Raw genomic sequence first — 24,116 nt, 5'->3', positions numbered from 1 at the left:
GGGGGGTATAGGGGACTTTCGGGATAGCATTTGAAATGCAAATGAAGAAAATACCTAATAAAAAATTGGAAAAAGAGAAAAATGTAGAGTTTCACCACATGATGTGTAGAGAGTTAAATGTACCAAATTGCCAGATCCTGCTTGGCTTTAGAGGAATGAGCTGAGGTGGGACACAGAGTCAGATAAAGGTGAAAAGACTGATGATCTCTGTCCTTGTAACTTTCTCAAACTACTGGATGCTATCAGCTGATGGCTTCTGGAGACTTAACACTCTCTTACTTATTCTGTGGCTGAACATTTCTGGCTTCTTTTCTCTTTATCTCTCTGTGTTTTACTTTCACCTCATAAATCTCTGTGCTTTATTAAATGCTGTATCTCTATATACTCTATTATTGTTCTATGCTTCATTAAAATGCTGAAAACTTAACAGAAGAAGAAGAAGAAGAAGAAGAAGAAGAAGAAGAAGAAGAAGAAGAAGAAGAAGAAGAAGAAGAGCCATCACTCTTAACTGCTGAGCCATCTCTCCAGCCCCAAAGTTCTGTAGCTTTTCTTTTCTTTTCTTTTCTTTTCTTTTCTTTTCTTTTCTTTTCTTTTCTTTTCTTTTCTTTTCTTTTCTTTCTTTGTTTGTTCATTTTGTTTTTTGGGGGGTAGACAGGGTTTCTCTGTGTATAGCCCTGGCTGTCTTGGATCTCTCTTCTCTCTTCTCTCTCTCTCTCTCTCTCTCTCTCTCTCTCTCTCTCTCTCTCTCAGCTCTCAGACTGTCATGGAATTCACGGCGATCACCCGCCTTGCTTCCGGAGTGCTGAGGTGAAAGGGATGGGCCACCACTGCCTCGAGACTCATAAGTTTTAAGTGTCTTCCAAGAGTGTTGTTATTCTTGCTTGCAGTTATCTAGTCATTTAGTGATGGGCTGAGTTCATTTAGGCTCCTATATTGAAGATACAACTCATTATAATCAGGAAGGCATGAGGGCAGGAGCATGAAATGGCTAGTCACATTGCATCCACAGTTAGGAACCAGAGGACAGTAATCCACCCTCCCCAGTTATAGGCAGGGTGACTGAGGCCCACAGAAGAAAACAGAACATGGTATCCTGCTGCTACAACTCTGTAAAAATAAGGAAAGAAAAAGAAAAAGAAAGAAAGATGTGCCCTAAGGGGAGTGCACTAAAATGATGAAAGCCATCCAAGGAGGAGGTCCTAGCAGGCCCTTGTCCATGAAACTTCCATGGCTGATGCCCTGGTGCTGACATACGGCACCATGTCTATGGTTTAGCTTCCTCACAGCGATGAGGCTTTAAGATCATATGATTAGCCAGGCAGGAGATAATACTTAGGAGAGGGGAACAGAAGGAAGGCATTAGAGGAAGAAAAGGTACTTTTTAAAGTAAACATGTACAAATGACTTTCCAGCTCTCTTACCTGGACAATTCAGTGGGATTTCTTGTTCTTGTGTTATTATCATTATTATTTGAGACAGGATCTTGTTTTTTAGCCCTTACACTAACCAGGAACAATCCTCCTGCCTCTGTCTCCAAAATGCTGAGATTACAGCTGTGCCCACACATTAGGGATGTAGACAATTAAGCTAGTGTAAGTAACACATATTTAGTCTGTGGGCTGATAGTCATGACATGGAATTACTGGTAGCTGTGGGCTTACAGTGCCTAAGCTGCAGTTTCTTCACTCCCTGGGGAACAAATATTTCTATTTTGTAAATATTTGTCAGTCAGAAACCCAACTACAAAAAACACCTGAAGAATGTTAGGGAAATGAAGAATGTTAGTTCAGGGAAACACTTCTGGTTTTTGTGTAAACTAATGCTGGTAGACGTCAATTGTACTGGGAAGGCTAATGGCTTGCCCCCAGACGCCCCGGAGGAGATTCTACAATGTCTGGGCCTCTAGAGGTACAGCTCTGGCTTCTCTGTAACCTTACCAGGCCCTGTAACTCAGGGCAAGAGCTCTTTTATTATCTACTACCTGGCCCCTTCTACCAGCTGTAAGCAAGCACCAGGGGCTGCCAGCCTGCCAGAGAGACACTTGTTAGCAAGAGATTAAGGGAGGTGATCTGCTTCTCCTGAGGCTATGAGGTAAGCAGAAAATGAGGTCACTCCTCAGGTGTGGCCGCTAATAGACTGGCTCCTAAGCCTCCTCTGGTGTTTTGTGGGGTCAGAGGACTGTGCTAGCACTAATCATTTGTCAAGTTGGGGTATAGTAGAGATTTCAACCAGGACACCCTGAAAGGAGCCAGAGCCAAAGATGACAGCTGGATAGGCAGGACTCTTCCTGGAGTTTGCAGTGAATACCACCAGCCATGGTCTGTACCAAGAGACTAGGGTTCCCAGATAGGAAAGGCAGAAGGCCAAGAAATAGCGTCTCCCTTAGCAAGTGGAAAGGCCCAGCAGAGCATCGGAGCTGAGCACACTCAGGAGTTGAACACTGGGAAGTTTGACTGCCTCCTTCCCAACCCTGGGCAGACTTTCTTTACTGTGACCATTCCCCATGAATCATCATCCATAGTAAAAGAAGGGGGCAATGGGGGGGGGCGGATACTGAGTCTCCCAAGTGGCCTTTTGTGTCTCTGCATGGAGAGTTTGGAAAATAGCTTGGTTGGAGATTTCTGTTGGACAAGGTAGAATTTTGGAATCACAGAGGACCTTATAGAAAAAAAAAATCAAGGCTTGTGAGTTCATGCGAATACTGGAAAAGATGATAAAGAGGCTTAAGTCTCTACTGTGCCAATGGAAACAGTCCTGACTTTACATGTATAGAAGGCTTTCCCTGTGTCAGGTCTGGAATCCAGAGATGTGTGTACCCCCAGTTCTCTGCAGATGAGAGAGGGAAGACATGAGTTGCTGACATCTGCCTCAGGCCACACCCAGGGAGATGTTAGATACACCCACTGGCACTGGCTATGATGATAGAGTCTACCCTATCAACCATCCTTCTCACTATGTGACCTTGAACCGATAAGGGACTTCTCTGGGTCTGTTTTGTCCTCTATGATTGCCACAGTTCTAAACATTCCTAGCACTCTGCATTTCCTGATTAAGCCCACATTTTTACAAGTCAAGAAAGTGAGGGGCAGAGTGTTAGTTATCTGCCTTAGGTCATCAAGGTGCTAAGGATAGAATTAGCACAGGATCCAGGGCCAATGATCTGTGACCCCTGTCCCCAGAAAGGACCTCCTTCTCGTCTATCCTCCCCGGCCTGGTGTTTCTAGAGCAGGGCTTCTCAACATGTGGGTCATGACCTCTTTGAAAGTCACATATCAGATATCATGCGTATCAGATATTTACAGTATGATTTGTAACAGAAGCAAAATTGCAGTTATGAAGTAGTAACAAAATAATCTTATGGTTGGGGGTCACCACAGCATGAGGAACTGTGTTAACAGGTTGCAGCATTAGGAAGGTTGTGAATCACTGTCTTAGATTTAATTTCTTCCCTTGGAAGAGTTCTGTTCAACGTTTTCAGATAGGTTGGTGCTGTTGGGGTTGAGCGTGGTCAATCGTAGCACAAAGGATGAGTTTAATAGGCCAGTGGTATTTGTCTAACATCCACAACCTGTCTGGATACTGTTAGGCTTTTCTAGGTTGTGAACAGTGACATGAAATGAGCTCAGTGTAAGCCTGCTATGGCATTCATACACTCCCCTTGATGGTGTTTCTTGCTGTTGGTCTTCTATGACGGCTACTTGGTGTCAGTTTGACATAAGCTTAGGTTATCTGGGACGAAGAAACTTCCAGTTGAGAAAATGCCTTCATCAGATTAGCCTGTACACAGATCTGTGGGGCCTTTAAATGATTAATGGTTGATTTGGGGGGTGGGGCAGGCAATTGTGAGCCACGCCACCTCTGGGCAGGTGGTCCGGGGTTGTACGAGCAAGAAGTTCCAGCAAGCCATGAAGAGCCAGTCCCGAAGCGGTGTTCCTCTGTAGCCTGTTTCCATTCCTGCCTCCAGGGTTCTGCCTTGATTTCCCGCACTGACTTTCTTCTACGACAGAGTGAAAACTGAAAGCCAAATAAAGTTTTTCCTCCCGAGGTCGCTTTTGGTTGTAATTTCTACCACAGCAACAGAATGACAACTAGGACATCTTGTCTAAGCACATCTGCCACCTCCACTGTGTCTAGAGGCTGCTCATTAACTAGTGTGCAGCCTGGGGTCGGTAATGAGCATGCCAGAGTAGCAAGGTGTGACAAGGTCCCAGCTGTGTTCACTGATTGGTGTTTGCCACCTTGACCAGAATTCCCATCCCAGTGCTCCCTACTGAAGAAGAGCTCGGAAGGGGTAATGTGTCAATAGCGTCATCCGTGTGTGCTTGGGGTGAGAACAAGGACCTGCCGATGAGGCACTGCTCTATTCACGACAGGCGCTCTGCCTGTATGCATGTGTGAGAGTCTCTGTGCGGCTCTGACACCGAAGGAGCTCACACCTACCAGTGAGTGGAAAATTAGTTTTGGCAGGTGAGGAACTGGGTGACAGGTGAGGAAGCCAGCAGGGTATCACTGCTCTCCTCCCCCTCCTCTTGCTGATTGCTGGGGTTGCTAGCAATATCTTCCCACCTCACCTCCTGCCCTTAATTACAATTAGATTGAGTGGAAATGACGTGGAAAGGGCTCGGGCATGAGGGCAGCTGATAGGAGGATGCTGGAGTGGAATCCTGATCGTTGGAAGCTAGCCATGTGTTTTGCAAGTAGGATGCACGAGGCCATTTGGGAACTGGCATTTTCCTGATGGCCCAATAGGCAAGCCATCCATCCAGCTTAGGTCCTAGTGGGTGGGAGAAAAGGCTAATCTCTGGAGACTAAATCCGAGGAAATTCTGCCATATGGTACAAAACTAGAGGCAGTGGGTGCCAGAACTAGGAAGCAACAAACCCAGGTCCCTGGACGGACTATAGGTCAGCTCTGCTGTCTTTGCTGCTTCCGTTTCTCTAGCAGCAAAGTGAAGCTGGCAATCCTACTGCGGCTTGCCTGTTGTGGAGGTAAAGTTATGTGAAGGCCCTTTGAAATGTCAAAAGAAATGTTCTAAATGTGCATAAGGCCTCGGTGCCAGGGGAATTTGCCAAGCCTCCTGGGAGGCAGCCGTCTGCCTCTGCATCAGTTTCCACAGCCTGTGCTCAGACAGGTCCTTAGGCATCGCACATCTATAAATCCCATCGCCTCTCTCCAGTCAGCAAATAAGGGAACGGGCAGGCTGATGCTCTGCCTCTGTCTGATCTTCTTACCAGTGCCTGCCCTGCCTCACCAGAGGCGATGATCCCACTGCCCCCCTCCTCTTCTCTGAGCCTGTCAGTTTAATTTAACAAGGTTGCAGGAGAAGGTTGATTTAATCAAACCAGTTGCTGTGTCCCTCTCAGAGGTCCTCAGTGTCACCGCTGAGGCTCAGATTGGACAGCGACAATGGGTTCCTTTCTGGCTATTGCCTCCCCCTCCCTCCCTTTCCCTGGAGGGAGCAAGGGGGCAGACCAATCTGCTGGGACCTAAGAATAGATGCAGGAGGATCAGAGGAGGCAACCGGGCTCTGGCCCCAGAAAGCCCCTCTCCGCGCCTTACATGGCCTTGTTTAAGGCTGAGCAACAACCCAGAGGGTGGGGAGAGAACAAAATGTGAACGGAGCTGCTTTGCAAAGGCTCAGGGCTGCCTGAGGACAGAGCTATGCTCTCTCCGATGGAAATATCTCCCTTACAGCAGGCAGACTGGGGTGGAAGGGTGGACAGGTGACTGGGTGCTTTACCCAACCCCATCAGCATTTGTGTCCAGGTTCTCAGCCTAGATTCTGAGATATCTGAGGGTGGAAGACATTGACAGTAGCAAGGTGAGGCTCCATGCAGCATGGTTATTGTGGTTCTGTTCTTGGCAAGAAAGCAGGAGCCCTACTTGAGCCAGGGCTTCCAGGGTTACTGTAGTGTGAAGTAACTGGTGAGGTAGTAGTGATCACAGTGTGCATGGGCACACAAGTGTGTCTGTGCATGTGTGTGTGTGTGTGTGTGTGTGTGTGTGCTGATTGTAGTGGTGAAAGCGGCTGGAGGGTAAGGCAAAGGAGGAGGAGAAGCAGTCTCTGCTACAGAAAGTTTAGAATTTCAAAATAAATTTTTCATGACCTGTGACCCTTTCATTTCTCTCTCTTTCTAGGCTGTAGGTGCTAAATACCTCCCCCCCACACCTCCCCTCCCCCCACCCTCCCACCCCCCTTTAGCAGCTCACAGAAGAAAAACAAAAGGCTTGGGAGGACCCTTCACTGAGGATAGTGAAGTCCTTTGCTTCCCCCCCCCCCCGTTTGTGTCATAGTCTTCTATTGACCCAGCAACTGACAGGTGCACCTGTCTCTAGCCCCCTCCCCCGGCTCATCTCTGAGCCATTTATCTCTCACTCATATCCAGCAGACCTCACAATGCATAGGAGACAAATATGATCAGCGGAAACCCTTCCTGACAGCTCCAAAGAGAATCCCTTCCAATGCATATTCTATTGAGCGCATCTCATAGTGGCTGACAGCCGTTTTATCAATTAAATTCCACATCCCAGTCTTTAGAGACACCACAAATCTCCCTACCTAATAAATCACAGGCCCCCAGTTATTGTTAAATGTCCCATCAGTCTCTAATAAACTCCCTGCCAAAAGGGACAGGTTATTTATTACACTGCTTGGACAAGAATAAATTGGGCCCCTTTCTCAGAAGAAGAGCAAACATTCCGCCCTCCTCTCTAAAGATTGGGGCAGTGGTGTTAAATGGGGCAATCAATCAACTCGGGCCTTGAGCAGAGGAGAATCTGGTACATGTATATGTGGTATATGTGGTATATGTGGGAGGATTGCCTAGCGCTTTAATCCCAAAGCCAGCCATGTAAATTCCCATAGCCAGAGGTGGCTATTCAAACTGCAGGGGCTTAGACCTTTGGGGTATATCACCCATTCCCAGCTCCATTCTGAGGAGGTACTGAAGATGCCATCGATGTGACCATGGGGGCACTTATAAAGAAGATTATTCTCCATATTAGGAAATGACATCCGGGATCGAACTGGGTCATAGAACAGTTTGTGTCTAGAGGGCACATAATGGGTTTTTTTTGGGGGGGGGGAAGTTATGCTCCTTTACTGCACATGAGCTGAAGAATAAGACAGAAAAGAGTAGAGAAGTCTGGGGAAAGAAGCTAGAAAACCCTGCCTTGAGGTTCAGGGTAAGCAGCACACAGACAGTGCTGGGACTTAGAAAGGAAGACCCTGTAGCCAGCAGGTATGCAAGCCAGGTGCAAAGTGGCCTGGCTGTTATCTGCCTCAACAGATACAAAGCTTCGTGATGCACCCAGACCTGCAAATTAAGTTCTAACCCCTCCAGTCTGCTGCGAGTCAAGTCCCATTTTCATTTCCAACTGTTTCTCTGCACTGTTACATAACACTACCCTCTTTAGACGAGCTCGACACACTCGCTTTATATTCCTTGTGGTGACAAACAAGGCGTTCCATAAAATGGAGGCGAAACATCCCTTCTAGCCTCATTTCCCGGAACTGCTGCCACCCCAGCCTCCGTTCACACCGAAGGATTTACCTTCTTTAAGCTACTGAGTTAAGTGCCTCATGTTTCTACACCCCTACACAGACTGTTCCATCACCCAGAATAGCTTCCCGCCTGCCTGCTAAGCTCTCCTGCCACCCCCACTGCCTGAGGAGGAGTTGCGGGGAGAAGCTTCATCCCACAGGAGTAGAGACTATCAGCCCCACCTCTCTCAGGGACACCAGCTTCAGCTCCAGCTCCAGGTACTGATGCCACCCCCTCAGTGCTGGGCTCAGAGAATGGGTCAAGCGCATAGTTTTCCTCAGCGCTTCATGTGTCCTTCAAAGCACTTGGCTCTTGGTGCAAGGATGAGAACAGAGGAACAAGAAAGTCGCTGCTCTCTGAATACCCAAGGCTGTCTCCCTCAGTTTCTTAGAACTCCTCACTCCCACATGACAGCCGCACTCTGAGCAGCGGAGGACTTGAGAACGTCAGCGGTGCATATGATTTCGCACCAGCTTGTGCTGTGCTGCCTGCGGGGTGGTTCATACTTGATCTTCTTCCCTGGCTGGCCTGCCAGCTTTTTTGGGACAGGCAGAAGTCAGAGTCTGGGTTTTGCTGCTAGGCAGACCTAAGCTTAAGCTCTGAGACCCAGAAGAGGTTCTTTGCTCTTCTGAGGAGTTACCAGAGGGCAGAACGTAGTTCCTTTCCACTGTATTAGAAGTCTCTATGGGTAGTAAAGCTTGGCCCTCAGCTCACCCTTTTGCCTCCTTAAAGCTCATTCTATTATCGTTTGAATGTGAAATGTCCCCAACAGGCTCCTGTATTTGAGCACTTGGTACCCAGCTTATGATGCAGTTTGGGGGAGGTGGAGGACATGAGGCCCGAATAGGGAGGGGATGTGGGATGCTGAGAATGGACCTTGAGGAGTATGGCTTAGTCCTGCTTCTGGTCCTACTGTGTGCTTTCTGGTTTGCCAACATGTGAAGCAAAAACTCCTGGTGCCCCTGATGAAGCTGACCCAACTACTCCAGATGCCCTGCCTTCCAGGTTGGGACAGAAGGCGCCCTCTGGATATATGAAGTAAATACATCTCAGCTCATTGAAGTTGCTTCTGTCAGGTGTTTTATCCCAGCAATGAGAAAAGCAACAAATACTCTCCCTCCATTCTCATTCTAAGATATTCTAGAATGTGCTATGGGGGTCTGGAGAGATGGCTTAGTGGTTAAAAACACCAACTGCTCTTATTGAAGAACACAGGTTCAATTCCCAGAACCCACACGGCAGTTCACAACTGTCTGTGACTCCAGTTCCAGGGGATCTGACACCCTTTTTCTGGCCTCTTTGGGCACCAGGAACTCAGATGATACTCATGCAGGTAAAACACCCATATTCATTCTCTCTCTCTCTCTCTCTCTCTCTCTCTCTCTCTCTCTCTCTCTCTCTCTCTCTCAAATTAAATAAGTGTGCTGTGGTCTTCTGAATCTTAAGGTCTCCGGTTTCTCCTTCTGTATGGTAAGATCAACAGTTTCTGTTCATTCTCCAGAGTTTTCTAAGATTTCACAAACTCTGAGAAGATATGGAAAACTCCCAATTGCCTCATACGTTGTCCCCCACCCCATTCTGTAGTAATGGAGTCCTGGATGACCTGTAGTTAGACAGACATGGATAGTTGAGGAAATATACGTATATTTCCCATAGTCCCAGCAAGATGTCTCCATGGGCAAAAGCGCTGCCAAGCCTGATGATCTGAATTCAATTTCCAGGACCCACATGATGAAGAGAAGGAAGTGATCCCTACAAATATAATTCCCAGACTTCTTTGAAGCCAGGTGGTACCCTCAGGTTCTGTTCTGGTCATTGAAATCCCGAGTAGGAGTGTAGTAGCTTTTGGAGAACACTTTTTTTTTTTTTTTTTTAAAAGAGGGCTTTCTGGGACTGAAGAGATGGCTCAGCAGTTAAAAGCACTGCTCTTTTAGAGGCCCCCAGCACTACATGGAGGCTCACAAACAATATATGACCATATTCCAGGACAGTGGTCACATATGTGGTGCATCCAAACATACATGTAAGCTGAACACTCATAATCATAAAACAAAATAAATAAACGTAAAGGGGGCACCTGCCATCATGAGCTCTACTCTATTTTGACACTTCCTTCATCCTAATGTCTGGAATGCAGACGTGATGGCTGGAGTGAAAGCAATTATTTGGTTAGCAGGATAGAAGTTTGGGTGCATGTGAGCTTTGTGGACTTGTGCTACCATGTCACTTTTACCCAGGACTTCTTAATTAGGGTGGAATGAACTTCCCAGAGACCAAAGTTTCTAACTTGTTCTCACTTTTAATTAGTCCTAATTTTGACCCCCCACCATGCTCCCCCATCTTCCCTAACTCTCCACACCTGGGTTAGCTGGTTACCCTTGACTTCCATAGTACCCTGCGCTTTCAGTGAAAATGACACCTGTTTGCCTTTGAGGTCATTGGCTCTAATCATTCTGTTCTGTTTTTCCACCTTCAGTATTTGCACACTTTGTAGGGAATGTTGAGAAGATTTGTATGGATGAATGAAAAACTAAGCGGGCATTAGTCCAAATATATTGCTGTTGGTTTGAGGGTCAAATGAGTAAAGGCAGCTGCAATGATTCAGTTTTCTTCTCTGTTTCTCACATTCCCTCAATGATCCTTAAATGCTGGGGCAGCCTCAACACCGGTCTTCTTTATCGTCCTACCAGAGAGATCCTTTTAGCCTCTCCCTTGGCTTAGAAGTAATCACCTTGAATCTTCATACCTATTCTGGGCCTGAGTCTCACTCTTACTCTCTTACTTCAGTTCACAGATGTCTCTTCCTCTAGCGGTTCCTAAAGAGTCTTTACTGGCTTGCTATGAACAAAGTACCAGAGACATTAAGGATTTAGGTCTTGTTGGAGGAGGTAGGAAGGCTTCAATGCCATAGAGAAGGCTGGATTGTTAGTGTGATCCTGCCAGAGGCGAGGCGGCTGAGACAATCTACCCAATATTTGTAAGTGCCACCCTCATATCTCATCTGCTTATCAAACTATTGATTACCATTGTGCTTTATCTTAGAGCATACATTGATGCAATTTCAACTCCCAAGGGATTTTTTTAAAAATATAATACAACTTAACCCAAACAACAGAATTACAATATTTGCATCTGTAAAACATCACGAACAACAAATGTGCTAACAGAATGTCTATAAAACTATAAAATGTTATTTTTTTCTAGAAAAGTGGTCTTTTGAGATGAAAGCCAGGTTCTTGGATAGTGATCTGCATGAGTTTCACAGAACTATTGCTAAATGTACAAGGTCCAGAAGAGAATTTTCAGCAGGAAGGTGTCAGGTGTTCAGTATTTTCTACGTCTACCAAAAGCCCGAGGCTTGAGCTGGGATGGAGAGCTTAGGGTGACATAGTTCCTGGAGAAGCTGATAGTTTATTGTGAGACAGAAATGTAAACAATATGAGCCCAGGACTGGGACAGTTCCCAGGGGAAGGTCTGAGGTAGAGTTCAAAGGGCATCAGGGGCAGCATCTGAAGTTGGACCAAAACAATCTAAGAAGCTTTCAGAAAAGCCTACCACCTTTGGGTCTCTCCATTGATCTCCACTCCTTGCATGGAGCACAGCAGGATTTTCACACTGTGAGCATTATTTGTCCCAAATCTATCATAGGCCTAGTAATACTTTGGGCCTGCTTGTAGAAGAGCCTGCACCCTTCCCTACCTCCACGATGACAGATCCCTGTGACTTCAGGAAGGCTGGGACACTTTGCCTGGCTTCTGAGGACTTCTCCCAGTACCTCTGAGCCACTGCTGGGCACAGGTCTATGCAGTCCATTTCTTCTGCAGGAAGTCATCGTTGTCCCAGACTCTGTTCTGTTTTACTAAATCATATTCTTTCTGTAGCCAAGGAGGTGGTTTTAGGGCTCCTGTAAGTCTCAGGAAGATCCTTAGGGCAGAGGGTCCTGGGTATCTTCCTTATCTTTCCAGTTTTCTACCTTCTTTTTTTTTTTTTACAAGCTAGTTTTAACTAAAATAGAATTACGTCATTTCTCCCGCTTCCCCTTTTACCTTCTAACTCCTCCCAACTCCCCTCCCTCAAACTTCTCCACACCTCCCACTCTCAAATTGATAGCGTCCTTTCTATTACTGTTGCACTCTTATGTATATGTGTATACAAATATATAAGTATAACTTGCTGAGTCTGTTTTTGTTGTTTATATATGGTTTCAGAGTTGACTACTTTGTAGTGGACAACCAATAGGTGCTCATCTCTGGGAGCGGCTCATTCTCCCCTCTCCCCGTTGTCCTTTTTCTAGGGATGGGACCTCGTGAGACAGCCTACTTCTGTGTTAGACTTCTGTGTACTGATATTGGCATTGTTCTGGTCTTGTTTATGTAGTCATTTCTGTACGATTTCACAGTGGTATTCTGGCTCGTATAATCTTTCTGCTTCTTCTGTGATGTTCCCTAAGCCATAAATGCAGGTTCTGTGCTGTAGATGTTTCCACCGGGGCTGGGCGGATCCATTGATCTCTGCTTTGTGTCCAGTTGTGCAGTTGTGGTTTTCCATGGTGGACTCTATTTGCTCCTCTTCTTTTTTTTTTTTTTTTTTTTTATAGACAGGGTTTCTCTGTGTACCCCTGGCTGTCCTGGAACTTGCTCTGTAGACAGGCTGACCTTGAACTCAGAGATCTGCCTACCTCTGCCTCCTGAGGGCTGGAATTAAAGGCATGTACTACCATCATCCTGCTAAGAGAAGCTTCTTTAATAAAGCTATACTTGTCTATGAGTTTAAGAATAAGGTTTAGAAATGCAGTTAGGAATTATGCTGGTTTAGCAAAGGAGTGTTAGGATGTTCTCTTCCAAGATCCATGACCTCACCAGCCCCAGGAAGTTGGGCTAGGTTTCTAGTACCAGGTGTGGTTCTGCTCTTATTGAGTGGGCCTTCAGTCCAATCAGACACCTGTGAGTTACCACAGTGATGTGAGTGCCACTATTGTGTCTTTATGGATGTCTTGCCATAATACTGTTGTCACTCATAAGTATGTCAGATGGGTGAGTGCCTTACCTTCTTTAACTGTGAAATAGAGATGATAGTACCCATCTCCTGGTGTTGTGAGCTCCTCATGGAATGTGAGTTTAATAAATGCTAGCAGTCACCACAGCCATCATCATCATGTCCATCTCCTTTATCCCCATCAGAATTATCCTCCACCAACATCAACTGCACTGTTGTCTCCTTCCTTTCTTACTTTCTCTGTTTTATTTGCATTGCTTCTCTGTCTGCAGAGCATCCCACTAGAAGAACTTCTTGGCTCATGTTTATAGGAGCCCATTTCTGTTTTTCTTTTTGGGTTTATAATTGTGAAGCACAGGGCACAGATTAAATAACTGAAGACACAATCAATGATCTTTTTAAAGGTGTTATCTGTTGTAACTTTATTCTTTCATTGCCTTAAAAAAGCTTGTTTCTAATGATTCTATAAACATAAGTGGGAAAATATCTTGAAAAGAGAAAGGAAATGTAATGGTTAGCATTGACAGGATCTAGAGTTACCTAGAGATGGGCCTTGGATCAGGCCCTGGGTGATTACCTCTGTTAGGTTAATTGATGTGGGAAGACATCTTAATATGGGCAGGACCATTCTCTCTTGGGGATCCTGGCATGTATAAAGTGAAGAAAGCTTCACACTTGCAAGCATTCACTGTTCGATGCTTCCTGCAAGTGGATGTAACGTGACCAGCTACTTCAAGTTCCTACTGCCTTGACTTTCCCACCATAATGGACTGTATCTTGAACCATGGTCCAGAAACCCAAACCCAAACCCAAACCCAAACCCAAACCCAAACCCAAACCCAAACCCAAACCAAACCTAAACCTAAAACCCAAACCAAACCTAAACCTAAAACCCAAATCCAAACCCAACCCAACCCTTCTCCCTAAAGGTGCTTTTGCAACAGGAAATGAGACTGAGAAGGAGGAAGAAGTGAGGAATGAGTTCCACCCTTTAACTGGGAGCGTGGTTAGACAGTAAAGTGTTTGCATAGTATGCCAACATCATGGCTTCAACTCTTAGGAAAAAGAAAGATAAAGGAAGTCATTTCTGTGCCTCTGAGGCTCATGGTCTGGACAGAAAAGATTGTGGACAGGGAAGCCCATCTAGAAGGGTTTTGTAATAGGATGATGGGAAGACCAAGGGTAGATACTATGGAGATTGAAAAGGAGTGGATGAAACATTTGGAGACAAAAGTATTTGACAGTAGTTTGACAGAAAAGAGGGTGAAGGCTAAGCAACAAGGATTCCTCAGATTTGTCATCTGTGGATTGGGTGGGTGGAAGATGTGGGCAGCTAAGAGGAAGCTTGAGGTCTTCAGTTCTTCCTTCATTTGATAGTGGATGTTTGCTTAGTGCTTTGTTAATTCCTAAGCAAACATTGTCTTAGGGTTTCCACTGCTGTAAGGAGACACCAAGGCAACTCTTTTAAAGGACATTTATTGGGGTTCTTTTACAGGTTCTGAGGCTCAGTCCATCATCATCAATGAGAAAAGTAATAAAGATATGCTTACATTTAAAAGCACGACTAAAGCTTTGATCTAAGGGCACTTTCAAAAAACAGTATTGTTTAGTATGTGCCAGATTATGTTTTTCCTACTAGAGACAGAAGGGAACAAATCAGAATAGCTTTCTGTCCTCATGGAAAGTGGGAGAGACAATAAACATTTTAGGTAGTTGTATCATGAAGAACCTGACCAGGTATGGTGGCACACACCTGTCATCTCAGTATCTGAAAAGTTGAGCCAGGAGGATTTCCAATTTGAGGCCAGCCTGAGCGGCATAAGGAGACTCTGATTTAGAAAATAAACAAACCCACCAACTAACTAAGCCAATCAAACCAAATAATCAAACCCAGGGATAGTGGTGGGAATAACGGAAAAGGCCAAGGAAACAGTCAGGATGGAAGCGACTCAAGATTTCAAGAAAGGCCTTTCTGACAGGGCGACACAAGAGCGGGTCTAGAGGAAGGGAAAGTGGTATGCTAGTTGCCCTGCCCACCCCAGAACGGAGGAAGGGCACACAAAGGATCCGTTGGACCCGAGACTTCTATTAGCCTAGGGGTTCCGAGAAAGCGATCAAGCAGAGCTAGGAGTTGGCATCCAGTCCAGGCTCCCAGACTCCCGTCACGCGCGCGACGGGGCTGTGCTAGCGCGGTCAAAGCCCGTTCCGACGTGCTCCCGGGCGCTGTCTGCGAGCACTAAGGGACCGTGGGAAAGGGTAGGGATCGCGAAGACTTGGGCGTGGCTACAGCCGAGCTCGACCCAGGGCGCCGACTCCAGCCCCGGCGGCGGCTACCGACTGGCGAGCAGCGTCACAAAGCGCGCCGTGGACGCTCGAGTCTGGGGCCGCGCCGCGTGGCCGAGCCCTCAGAGCCGCGGGAGGCGGGCAGCGGGCGGCGCCCTCTGCAGGCCGCAGGCGGCAAAATACTGGTAGCCTCATCTTTCCTCGCTCTTCCCGCCTCTTCCTCAGGCTACATTTTTTTTTTTCCCGCCCCCTCCCAGAGTGTCAGCCTCCGACTTCCGTTCTTCCCCTCCACTTCCAGGCGTGTCCGTATCCTCTCGGGGAAGCTGCCAATAAAGTTTTTCTCCTTCTCGCTCCCAGGAGCCCCGCCTCAAGTCTAAAGATCGCGAGATCTGGAGGCGCGGCTACCATGGCGGCGGCGGCGGCGGCGGTGGAGGCGTTTGAAGCCCCGGCGGCCTTGACAACCTCCGAGTCCGCTATGGCTGCGGAGCCTGCGGCCGCGCCGGTGCAGGCTGCGGAGCCGACTCCGGCCTCCCCGTGGACCCTGCGGACCGCTCACGACATCGGCGGGCCGCGCACACGTACCGGGGACGTGGTGCTGGCGGAGCCCGCGGACTTCGAGTCGCTGCTGCTGTCGCGGCCGGTGCTGGAGGGGCTGCGGGCGGCCGGCTTCGAGAGACCCTCTCCGGTGCAGCTCAAGGCCATCCCGCTGGGGCGCTGCGGACTCGGTGAGGACCGGGGTTGGCCGTCGGGGGGGCAGGGACGGGGCGGCGTGGTCCGGGAGAGCTCCGGCTCCGCGCCATCGCGGGGCTGCGCCAGGCTCTAAGGCGCGCAGTTGAATTTGAAGATAAGACTTTCTTCCAGTCCGAGTTGGAGAAGATGAGCGGCAGAGATTCGGGGGGCAAGGGGCTGGGGAGGGAGCTCGGTGGTTAAGAGATTGGGGCATCAAGCACGCCTCCTGCGCGTTCGTATTTGGTATCTGGTGGCATCAGTGAATCTAGGTAATGATATGTAATATATATATATATTTTTTCTTCCTCAGATTTAATTGTCCAGGCTAAGTCTGGCACTGGAAAAACTTGTGTATTCTCCACCATTGCTCTGGACTCTCTGATTCTTGAAAACTATAGTACTCAGGTGAGTTTAACTTAGGGTCCGGAAGGGGGTGTGTAGCACGTGGGCTCTATTGAGAGTCGTGAAAAACTAGTAACTCCTCCAGATGGTGAGTTTGAAGAGGCGGAGCCAAAGCGCGTGGAAGTAAACTAGATGGTCGCATCGGTGAGTTGTGTGGCCAAGGCTATGTCCAGTATTTTAAAATTGGAATTTTCTGTTATAAGTACGTCTTAACCATTTGTCAGTTGGAATTGTACAATTAAAAATTCATTTACTTTCTGACTAGAGTGGGGCTAGACATAGAAGGTAGAAGTTCTGGACTATGTACTGTGCTATGGCAGAAATTTCAGGTGATTCTTAAAGCCCTGTGTATGTGTTGTATTGATCTCTCATTTTCTAGGTTGCCTTGGGATGGTTTTAAGATTGTCCTACTAAGAGCTGGGCGGTGGTGGCGCATGCCTTTAATCCCAGCACTTGGGAGGCTGAGGCAGGTGAATTTCTGAGTCCGAGGCCAGCCTGGTCTACAGAGTGAGTTCCAGGACAGCCAGGGCTACACAGAGAAACCCTGTCTCAGAAAAACCAAAAAAANCCTGGTCTACAGAGTGAGTTCCAGGACAGCCAGGGCTACACAGAGAAACCCTGTCTCAGAAAAACCAAAAAAAAAAAAAAAAAAAAAAAAAAAAAAAGCTTTGTGGTGGTGGATCTTTAATAGTGGGTTCTGTAAACCCAGGATTCTTGTATTTGTTGTCTAGAATCTTTGAGTTCTATACCCACCAAACCTTGGGAGATAATGAATATACTTTTTAAATGACATTGGTTAGCTTATTTGCCATTTAGGATGTGTTTGAGAGTTTTGACTTTGCAATACTTGGCAGCCGATGAAATCCCAAACTTGAGTAAAAATCATATTTTTAATTAAGGTATTTATTTTATTAAAATAATTAGTGCCAGTGTATGTATCAAAGTAATACTACATAATAATTTTTTATAGTTGGGAAAATCAGAAAAAAAGAGAATAAAGGAATAAAGTACCTAAATCTGTGATGTGTACCTAGAGTTAAGGGATTTTTAAAAAGTTTTATTTCCTAGTCTTTTTTTTTTTTTTTAAACCAGTATGTTCATTTCCAGTAGTTACATTGCAGTTTGTACTGTGTGGCTCTCAGGGCCTTTGGTACCTAACCTTTGCAGTTAGCTCTAAGATATAGTCCTCTCACAAACCTTTAATCCCAGAATTTGGGAGGCAGAGGCAGGCAGATCTACACAGAGAGAGTTTAAGAACAGCTAGAGCTACACAGAGAAACTGTCTCAAAACAACAGAGTCTTTCTGCTGTTCTTCATGTATATCTTACTACTTTTGAATTTGCATTTTCTCTTTTTCCTAAAGCATTAGTGTGTCCCACAACTAGCTCTATGCTATATATTTAGGTTTCTTCTCAAATGTTACTTCCTTATGGGGCTCTTAACATGTTTGAGGCAGGCACACTTGGAATAGTCCTAGCTGGCCTGAAACCTAGACCAGTCTTCAACTTGAGGCAATCCGATTTCTGCCTCTAGGGTAGTAGACTCATCTGCGTATGCCAACACTTTCGATTTAGAAGGGCTTTCTAATTACCTCATTTAAAAACCTGACTCCCCTGGGCTGGTGAGATGGCTCAGTGGGTAAGAGCACCCGATTGCTCTTCCAAAGGTCCGGAGTTCAAATCCCAGCAACCACATGGTGGCTCATAACCGTCCGTAACAAGATCTGACTCCCTCTTCTGGAGTGTCTGAAGACAACTACAGTGTATTTACATATAATAAATAAATAAATCTTTAAAAAAAAAAAAAAAGACTCCCCTTGTCAGGTCTTTCTCTTTTCCCTATTTGATATATATATATATTTTTTAAAAAATCATACTTTTTATTACTTGTGTGTGTGTGTGTGTGTATATATATATATATATATATATATATATATATATATATAAAATGTATATATAAAAAAGACAATAAACAAACCCTGGGGGGGGGTGTTGAGGCAGGGTTTCTGTCCTGGAGCCCAACTGTGTTGACCAGCCTGGCTGGGGACTAACAGAGACCCATAGTGCCTCTGCTTCTCAAGTCTAGGAATAAAGGCCTGTACCACCATACCAGCCCTAGTATGTTCTTAATTGTTAGCTGAATAAATAGAATATTTTCTCTTGTCTTAAAACTCATCTCTTAAAATGAAAAGTAGTGTATTTTATGCACAAATCACTCAAATGCATTCCTCTGACTTGTTAAAATGTTTTGCAATTTATTTTAGATTTTGATATTGGCTCCCACAAGAGAAATTGCTGTTCAGATACACTCTGTTATCACAGCCATTGGAATAAAAATGGAAGGATTAGAATGTCATGTCTTTATTGGAGGGACTCCATTATCGCAAGACAAAACCAGACTTAAAAAGTGTCATATTGCTGTTGGATCTCCTGGTAAGTCATTAAAACCTCTTGGTAGCTGAAGTTCTTGAAGACTAGAACAGTGAGCTTGCCAGACAAATGGGAGTTTTGATGGTAGAGATAATTGCTGTCAGCATAAATGAAGAGCATTAGACCAGAGAGACACATGGCTTGGGTTTTCAACAGAATCTGTCTGTCTCCATTCTGAAGAGTGTTGGAGAATACACGTGGGATCGGCTTCTGAGACCTGAAGTGACTTTAGGAAGCCTGTTTAAGCCCTGGATTGAGGTTCCTTTTGTTCTCTGGTTATTTGCTCATAAATCACTCAGAATCAGAACCTAGGATTCAGTGCCGTAGCATTCAAGTATTTTGATAGCAGTAATGTTTGTTTCCCATAGTTACCAGTGATGAAAAGGGAGGGAAAAAGAATGGATTCAGACACAATGAGACTTTAAGATCACTAAGACCATGAAGTGGTATATAATGGTTCACTATAAGGAAATTGAGCAGTCTAATGTGTGGATAAATATAGTAAAGCATTCCTGAGGTTTGTACAGATTTGATATGTCATAAGTATTTCAGGTTTTGTTGTTTTCCTGCCATATAGGTAGAATTAAACAGCTCATAGAACTTGACTACCTGAATCCAGGCAGTATCCGTCTCTTTATTCTTGATGAAGCAGATAAGCTTTTAGAAGAAGGCAGTTTCCAGGAGCAAATAAAGTAAGAAAACTAACCTGAATATAAAAATGTTGCACCAAAGCATTTATCTAGCTTTTCCAGGTAGTGTTTGCTGTCTGCATAGTTTTCATGGTGTGTGTTTCTGTATTTTTACAGTTGGATTTACTCCTCTTTACCTGCGAGTAAACAGATGTTGGCAGTATCTGCTACCTACCCTGAAATTTTGGCTAATGCTTTGACAAGGTATATGAGAGATCCCACTTTTGTAAGATTGAATCCCAGCGATCCAAGTCTCATAGGTATGTGTAGATTTTACATTATTAGTTTGTGATGTCCTGGGGGTTTCCCTGTCTGATTGGCTATTTCCACATCATAGTTGCTATTGGAATTTACCAGACTTGTTTGTTTTAACTGGGACTCTTGACTTCTTTATAGGTTTGAAGCAGTACTACCAAGTTGTCAATTCTTACCCTTTGGCTCATAAGATTTTCGAGGAAAAGACTCAGCACTTACAGGAACTTTTTAGTAAAGTCCCATTTAATCAAGCCTTGGTGTTTTCTAATTTGCACAGCAGGTAATGTAACTTAATCTAGGGAACTTAAAAAACCTAAAGACTGGGTATGGGGCAGTAGTTGAAGGTTGTAAATCTTTTTCTTTTTTTGTAGAGCTCAACATTTGGCTGACATCCTTTCTTCTAAAGGTTTTCCTACTGAATGCATTTCAGGCAAGTTCAGCACTCTGTTTTTGTTTAACGTATTGCTTTGAAGCCTTCCATGTCAAGAGAGAAAAACATCACTTCTCAAATTGTCTCCAGAGTATGAGGTTGCACTTGTAATGTCAGTCTCTTGTTTTTTTACTTTTCCTTTTTTGTGTATATGTTTTGTTTTGAAGGAGTAACTTGGTGTATAGTAATAATTTAGAAAAATCAGTGATCAGAAATACTTAAATTTTTAATTAAAATCTCTGAGTTATGCTTGCAAAGAATTTAATACTATAAAATAAACTTTATCTTCATTGTCTTGAGATATATTTTGTTTCTTCATATAATCAAATGCTTAAAAATTAAACAAAGGTACGGTGTTGCATGTCCTCTAGAGGCAGAGGCAGGAAGGTTTAAGGCCATATTTGCGTATGTTACGTTTTAGGTCAGTATAGGCTGCATAGAAAGCAAGCATGCTAAGACTAGCTGAGTTTTGATCTATTTTCTCTGCTCCCGTACTATCAGATTTGACCTTTTATATATATGTAAGTGCTCTCCTACTGAGCTATATACCTCCTGCCCGTGAATTGACTTAATGTTCCGTGGAAGGCAAAAGTGACAGAGTTTATTAATTGCTGGATCAATAGAAAAGATTTAAAGAAATTTTTGGTCAGTGAGCTGCTTTGTTTTATATGCTGTAGTGTAATTTTTAACTTGTTAGCTGGAACATGCTCAGAATTAGGAAGACTGTTTCTTAATTGGCTACTGGCTTAACTCTGGATCACATTTCAAACCCAGATGTGTGGGGCTGTTGAAGGGATTCAGTGTTAAAAGCCTTTCCTGTGCAATCTTGTGCACAGGAATTTGGATCTCAGCACCCACATGACAAGCCAAGTAGTATTCTTACTCCTTGGGATCTAATGCCCTCCTGGTCCCAGTGTGCATGGGCACATTCCCCTGCATACCGTCAGACACACAGACAAGCACACACAGACTCACAGATTTTAAAAACAAGATTCGTAAAGAGTTGGGAAGAACATTCACTGTCAGACACATGGCTGCAAGCACGGCAGACTCACAAATCTTAAAAACAGAATTGTAAGGAGTTGGAAAGAACATTTTTTTTCTCTTAAGTATTTGTTGTTAGACTTTGTAATATTGCCATTGATTTTTGATTTTCAAATTGGTAGCCTAAATCATACTTTGAAAAATATCGACTTTAGATTTTAGCACTCATTTGCACAGAACAGAATTAGCTAACTGGTTGGTATATTTCTTTAAAACTTTAAGACTGGGAATTATGATTCTTATTATGGATTTGATAAATATATCTTAGCTTAAGTTCTTGTTGATGTTTTTGAGATGGAATCCTACAGAGTCTAGGCTGGCCTTGAACTCTGGCTTTTTCTATCTACCTCAACCTCTTGAGTGTTAGGATGACAGATAGCAAGTGTGTGTCACCATTTCTGGCTTGCTTAGGTGTTTTAAAGTGACTTTTTTGGGGTTGGGGTCTTTTTAGGTAACATGAATCAGAATCAGCGCCTTGATGCTATGGCGAAACTGAAGCAGTTTCATTGCAGAGTCCTCATTTCTACAGATTTGGTAAGCTCCCACTTGGTTTGGTGATTCTTGGTCTTGGCATGCATTGTTATCAGATTGCTGTCCTTTTTCATGTAGGTACCTAACAGGTACCAGAGATAAAAGTTATCTTTCTAGTTCTGGGAAAAGTGCTTTCTTAAAAATGTGTTTAATGTTTAATATTTGCTTTGAAATAGGTTTAGTCCTAGTTACTCACTAGAAATAGATTTCTTTTTCCTTTAAATCCTAAATATTTGATCATTTTAAATTTGGCTTTTGTTTATATCAGAATTGCATAGTGTACATTGGTAGTCATGCTGTAATTAATACAAACAATTGTCTTCAAGACTTCCCGTGGGATTGACGCGGAGAAGGTTAACCTCGTTGTAAATCTGGACGTGCCGTTCGACTGGGAGACTTACATGCACCGGATTGGCAGAGCTGGCCGTTTTGGTAAGGAACAAGGAAGTTTAGTGCTTTAATAAGAACACTAATGTGAAGGGTACTTGGACTGTTGTTTCTGTGGAAATGAGTTACTATGTCATTCCTTACTCTTAGGTACATTGGGACTGACAGTGACCTACTGTTGTAGAGGAGAAGAAGAAAATATGATGATGAAAATTGCCCAGAAATGTAATATCAACCTTCTTCCATTACCGGGTATGTGTTTGTTTCCTTTGACATTCTTTTACTATTATATTTATTATTGCTTGCTTATTTATTTATTTATTTATTTATTTATTTATTTATTTATTTATTTTTTTGAGGCAGGGTCTCTGTGTAGCTCTGGCTGTCCTAGAACACATTATGAGAGCAGGTTGGCCTTGAACTCACATAGATCTGCCTCTGTCTCCTGAGTGCTGGGATTAAAGGTCCCATCACTATGACCATTAGTCAAAAGTTTTGACATTCTTATAGTTGTAATGATGATATAGGCATAATAAAAATGATAGTACATAGTGCTATTGTGTCTACTGTATATGTTCATTCATTAATACTTACACAAGCCTGTGAGGTACACAGTATTGATAATCTGTGTCTTACAGATTAGGAGAATTGAGTATACCTTAACATGTAGGTTAAGTAAAAGTGTTAATAACTGATGAATAGATATTTCAGACTAACTACTTGACACATGAAAAATATTCTACTGTATAGTTATAGGCTTTGCAGGTTTTTTTTGTTTTTTTTTGTTTTGTTTTGTTTTGTTTTTTTGAGACAGTCTCACAATGTAGCCTTGCCTGTCCCGGTACATGATATGTATAGACCAGACTGGCTTCTAACTCACAAAGATTCACCTGCCTCTAGTGCTGGGATTAAAGGTGTGCACCACTATGCCTAGGCTGAGTATTTCTTCTTGCTTTTATATAGACCCTATTCCTCCTGGCCTGATGGAAGAATGCTTGAATTGGGATGTGGAAGTTAAAGGTGCCATGCATACTTACAGCTCACCAACTATAGCTACTCAGTCCCCCAAAAAGCAAGTTCAAAAACTAGAGAAAGCCTTTCAATCTCAAAGAACTCCTGGTAACCAAGTGCCTTCCCCTAGAAATACTTCTGTATCTGCACTATCAGCCAGATCAAAACACAGCAAACAAAAGCTTCCTGTGAAAAGCCACTCAGAGTGTGGAGTCCTAGAAAAGGCAGCTCCACCACAAGAGTTGGGCTGTACCACACAGCTGGAAGAGCAAGTCAAGAATTCTGTTCAGAGCTCTGTTGAGGACTCCAATAACAGCCAGCAGCAGGCCAAAGATACCTCACCTGGGTCACTCCCTAAAATTCCTTGTCTGTCTTCTTTTAAAGTCCATCAGCCGTGTACTTTGACTTTTGCAGAACTGGTAGAAGATTATGAGCACTATATTAAAGAGGGGTTAGAGAAACCTGTGGAAATTATCCGGCACTACACAGGGCCTGAGGCTCAGACCGGGAATCCTCAGAATGGCTTTGTGAGAAATAGAGTTTCTGAAGATAGAGCACAGATGTTGGTGAGTAGTAGCCAGTCTGGAGACTCAGAGAGTGACAGCGATTCTTGCAGCTCAAGGACTTCTTACCAGAGCAAAGGCAGTAAGTCTTACTTGGAAGGCTCCTCAGACACTCAGTTGAAAGACTCTGAATGTATTCCTGTGGGTGGCCCTCTCTCTTTGGAACAAGTTCCGAATGGAAATGATACCCCAACTCAAGTGGAGTATCAAGAAGCCTCTGAGACCCAGGTAAAGGCAAGGCATAAAGAAGGAGCTAACCAAAGGTCTAAGCAAAGTCGGAGAAACCCACCACGGCGCTCCTCTTACCGAGCACAAACAGAACCCCAGGAAGAGGGTTGGTATGATTGTCACAGGGAAGCAACCGCGAGTTTTTCTGATACCTACCAGGATTATGAGGAGTACTGGAGAGCATATTACAGGGCATGGCAGGAGTATTATGCTGCTGCTTCCCATTCATACTATTGGAATGCTCAGAGACATCCAAGCTGGATGGCTGCCTATCATATGAATACAGTTTATCTACAAGAGATGATGCGTGGTAACCAGTGAGGTTAGCATGTGCCTCAGACTATTGACTGTCAACAGATAATTGGATATGCATTCTTCACCTAGAGCAAGTGGGGTTTGGTGGCATTTTGGAGGAACTTGAGAGGACTTGAGGCTTTCTACTGGGACACAATTATTTTTCAGATTATTTTTAGAACTTGGATCTAAAGACCCCCAAGGTGCCACTTCATGTAGGCTGTTCCCAAAAGAAATCTTTAAGAAGGTGACTTATGCCACTCCTTACTTAAAAAGCAAAATAAAAACAGTTAAAATTTGAA

At 44.3% G+C, this 24,116-nt stretch overlaps 1 protein-coding gene across 1 annotated transcript; it reads left to right on the top strand.

The window, feature by feature from the left end:
* The first annotated feature begins 15,087 nt into the window (after positions 1-15,087).
* On the top strand, positions 15,088-24,116 carry Ddx20 (DEAD-box helicase 20). Its single transcript, XM_021195989.1, has 11 exons — positions 15,088-15,547; positions 15,862-15,956; positions 18,217-18,385; positions 18,960-19,074; positions 19,189-19,331; positions 19,468-19,606; positions 19,698-19,756; positions 21,252-21,334; positions 21,658-21,763; positions 21,869-21,970; positions 22,682-24,116. The coding sequence occupies exons 1-11, from the start codon at positions 15,229-15,231 to the stop codon at positions 23,839-23,841; spliced, it is 2,490 nt and encodes an 829-aa protein (XP_021051648.1). The 5' UTR covers positions 15,088-15,228; the 3' UTR covers positions 23,842-24,116.

Source organism: Mus pahari, chromosome 4 (genome assembly GCF_900095145.1).
Source record: "Mus pahari chromosome 4, PAHARI_EIJ_v1.1, whole genome shotgun sequence".
NCBI lineage: Eukaryota > Metazoa > Chordata > Mammalia > Rodentia > Muridae > Mus > Mus pahari.
The sequence above is the reverse complement of the archived record's forward strand: the minus strand, read 5'-3'. Positions and strand labels throughout refer to the sequence as shown.

Bases quoted from the DNA above. Each gene is read 5' to 3' on its own strand.
- Ddx20 (XM_021195989.1), top strand. From the start codon at position 15,229: ATGGCGGCGGCGGCGGCGGCGGTGGAGGCGTTTGAAGCCCCGGCGGCC. The intron at 19,332-19,467 runs GTATGTGTAGAT...ACTTCTTTATAG, and splicing joins CAGCGATCCAAGTCTCATAG to GTTTGAAGCAGTACTACCAA. The intron at 21,764-21,868 runs GTAAGGAACAAG...CCTTACTCTTAG, and splicing joins TGGCAGAGCTGGCCGTTTTG to GTACATTGGGACTGACAGTG.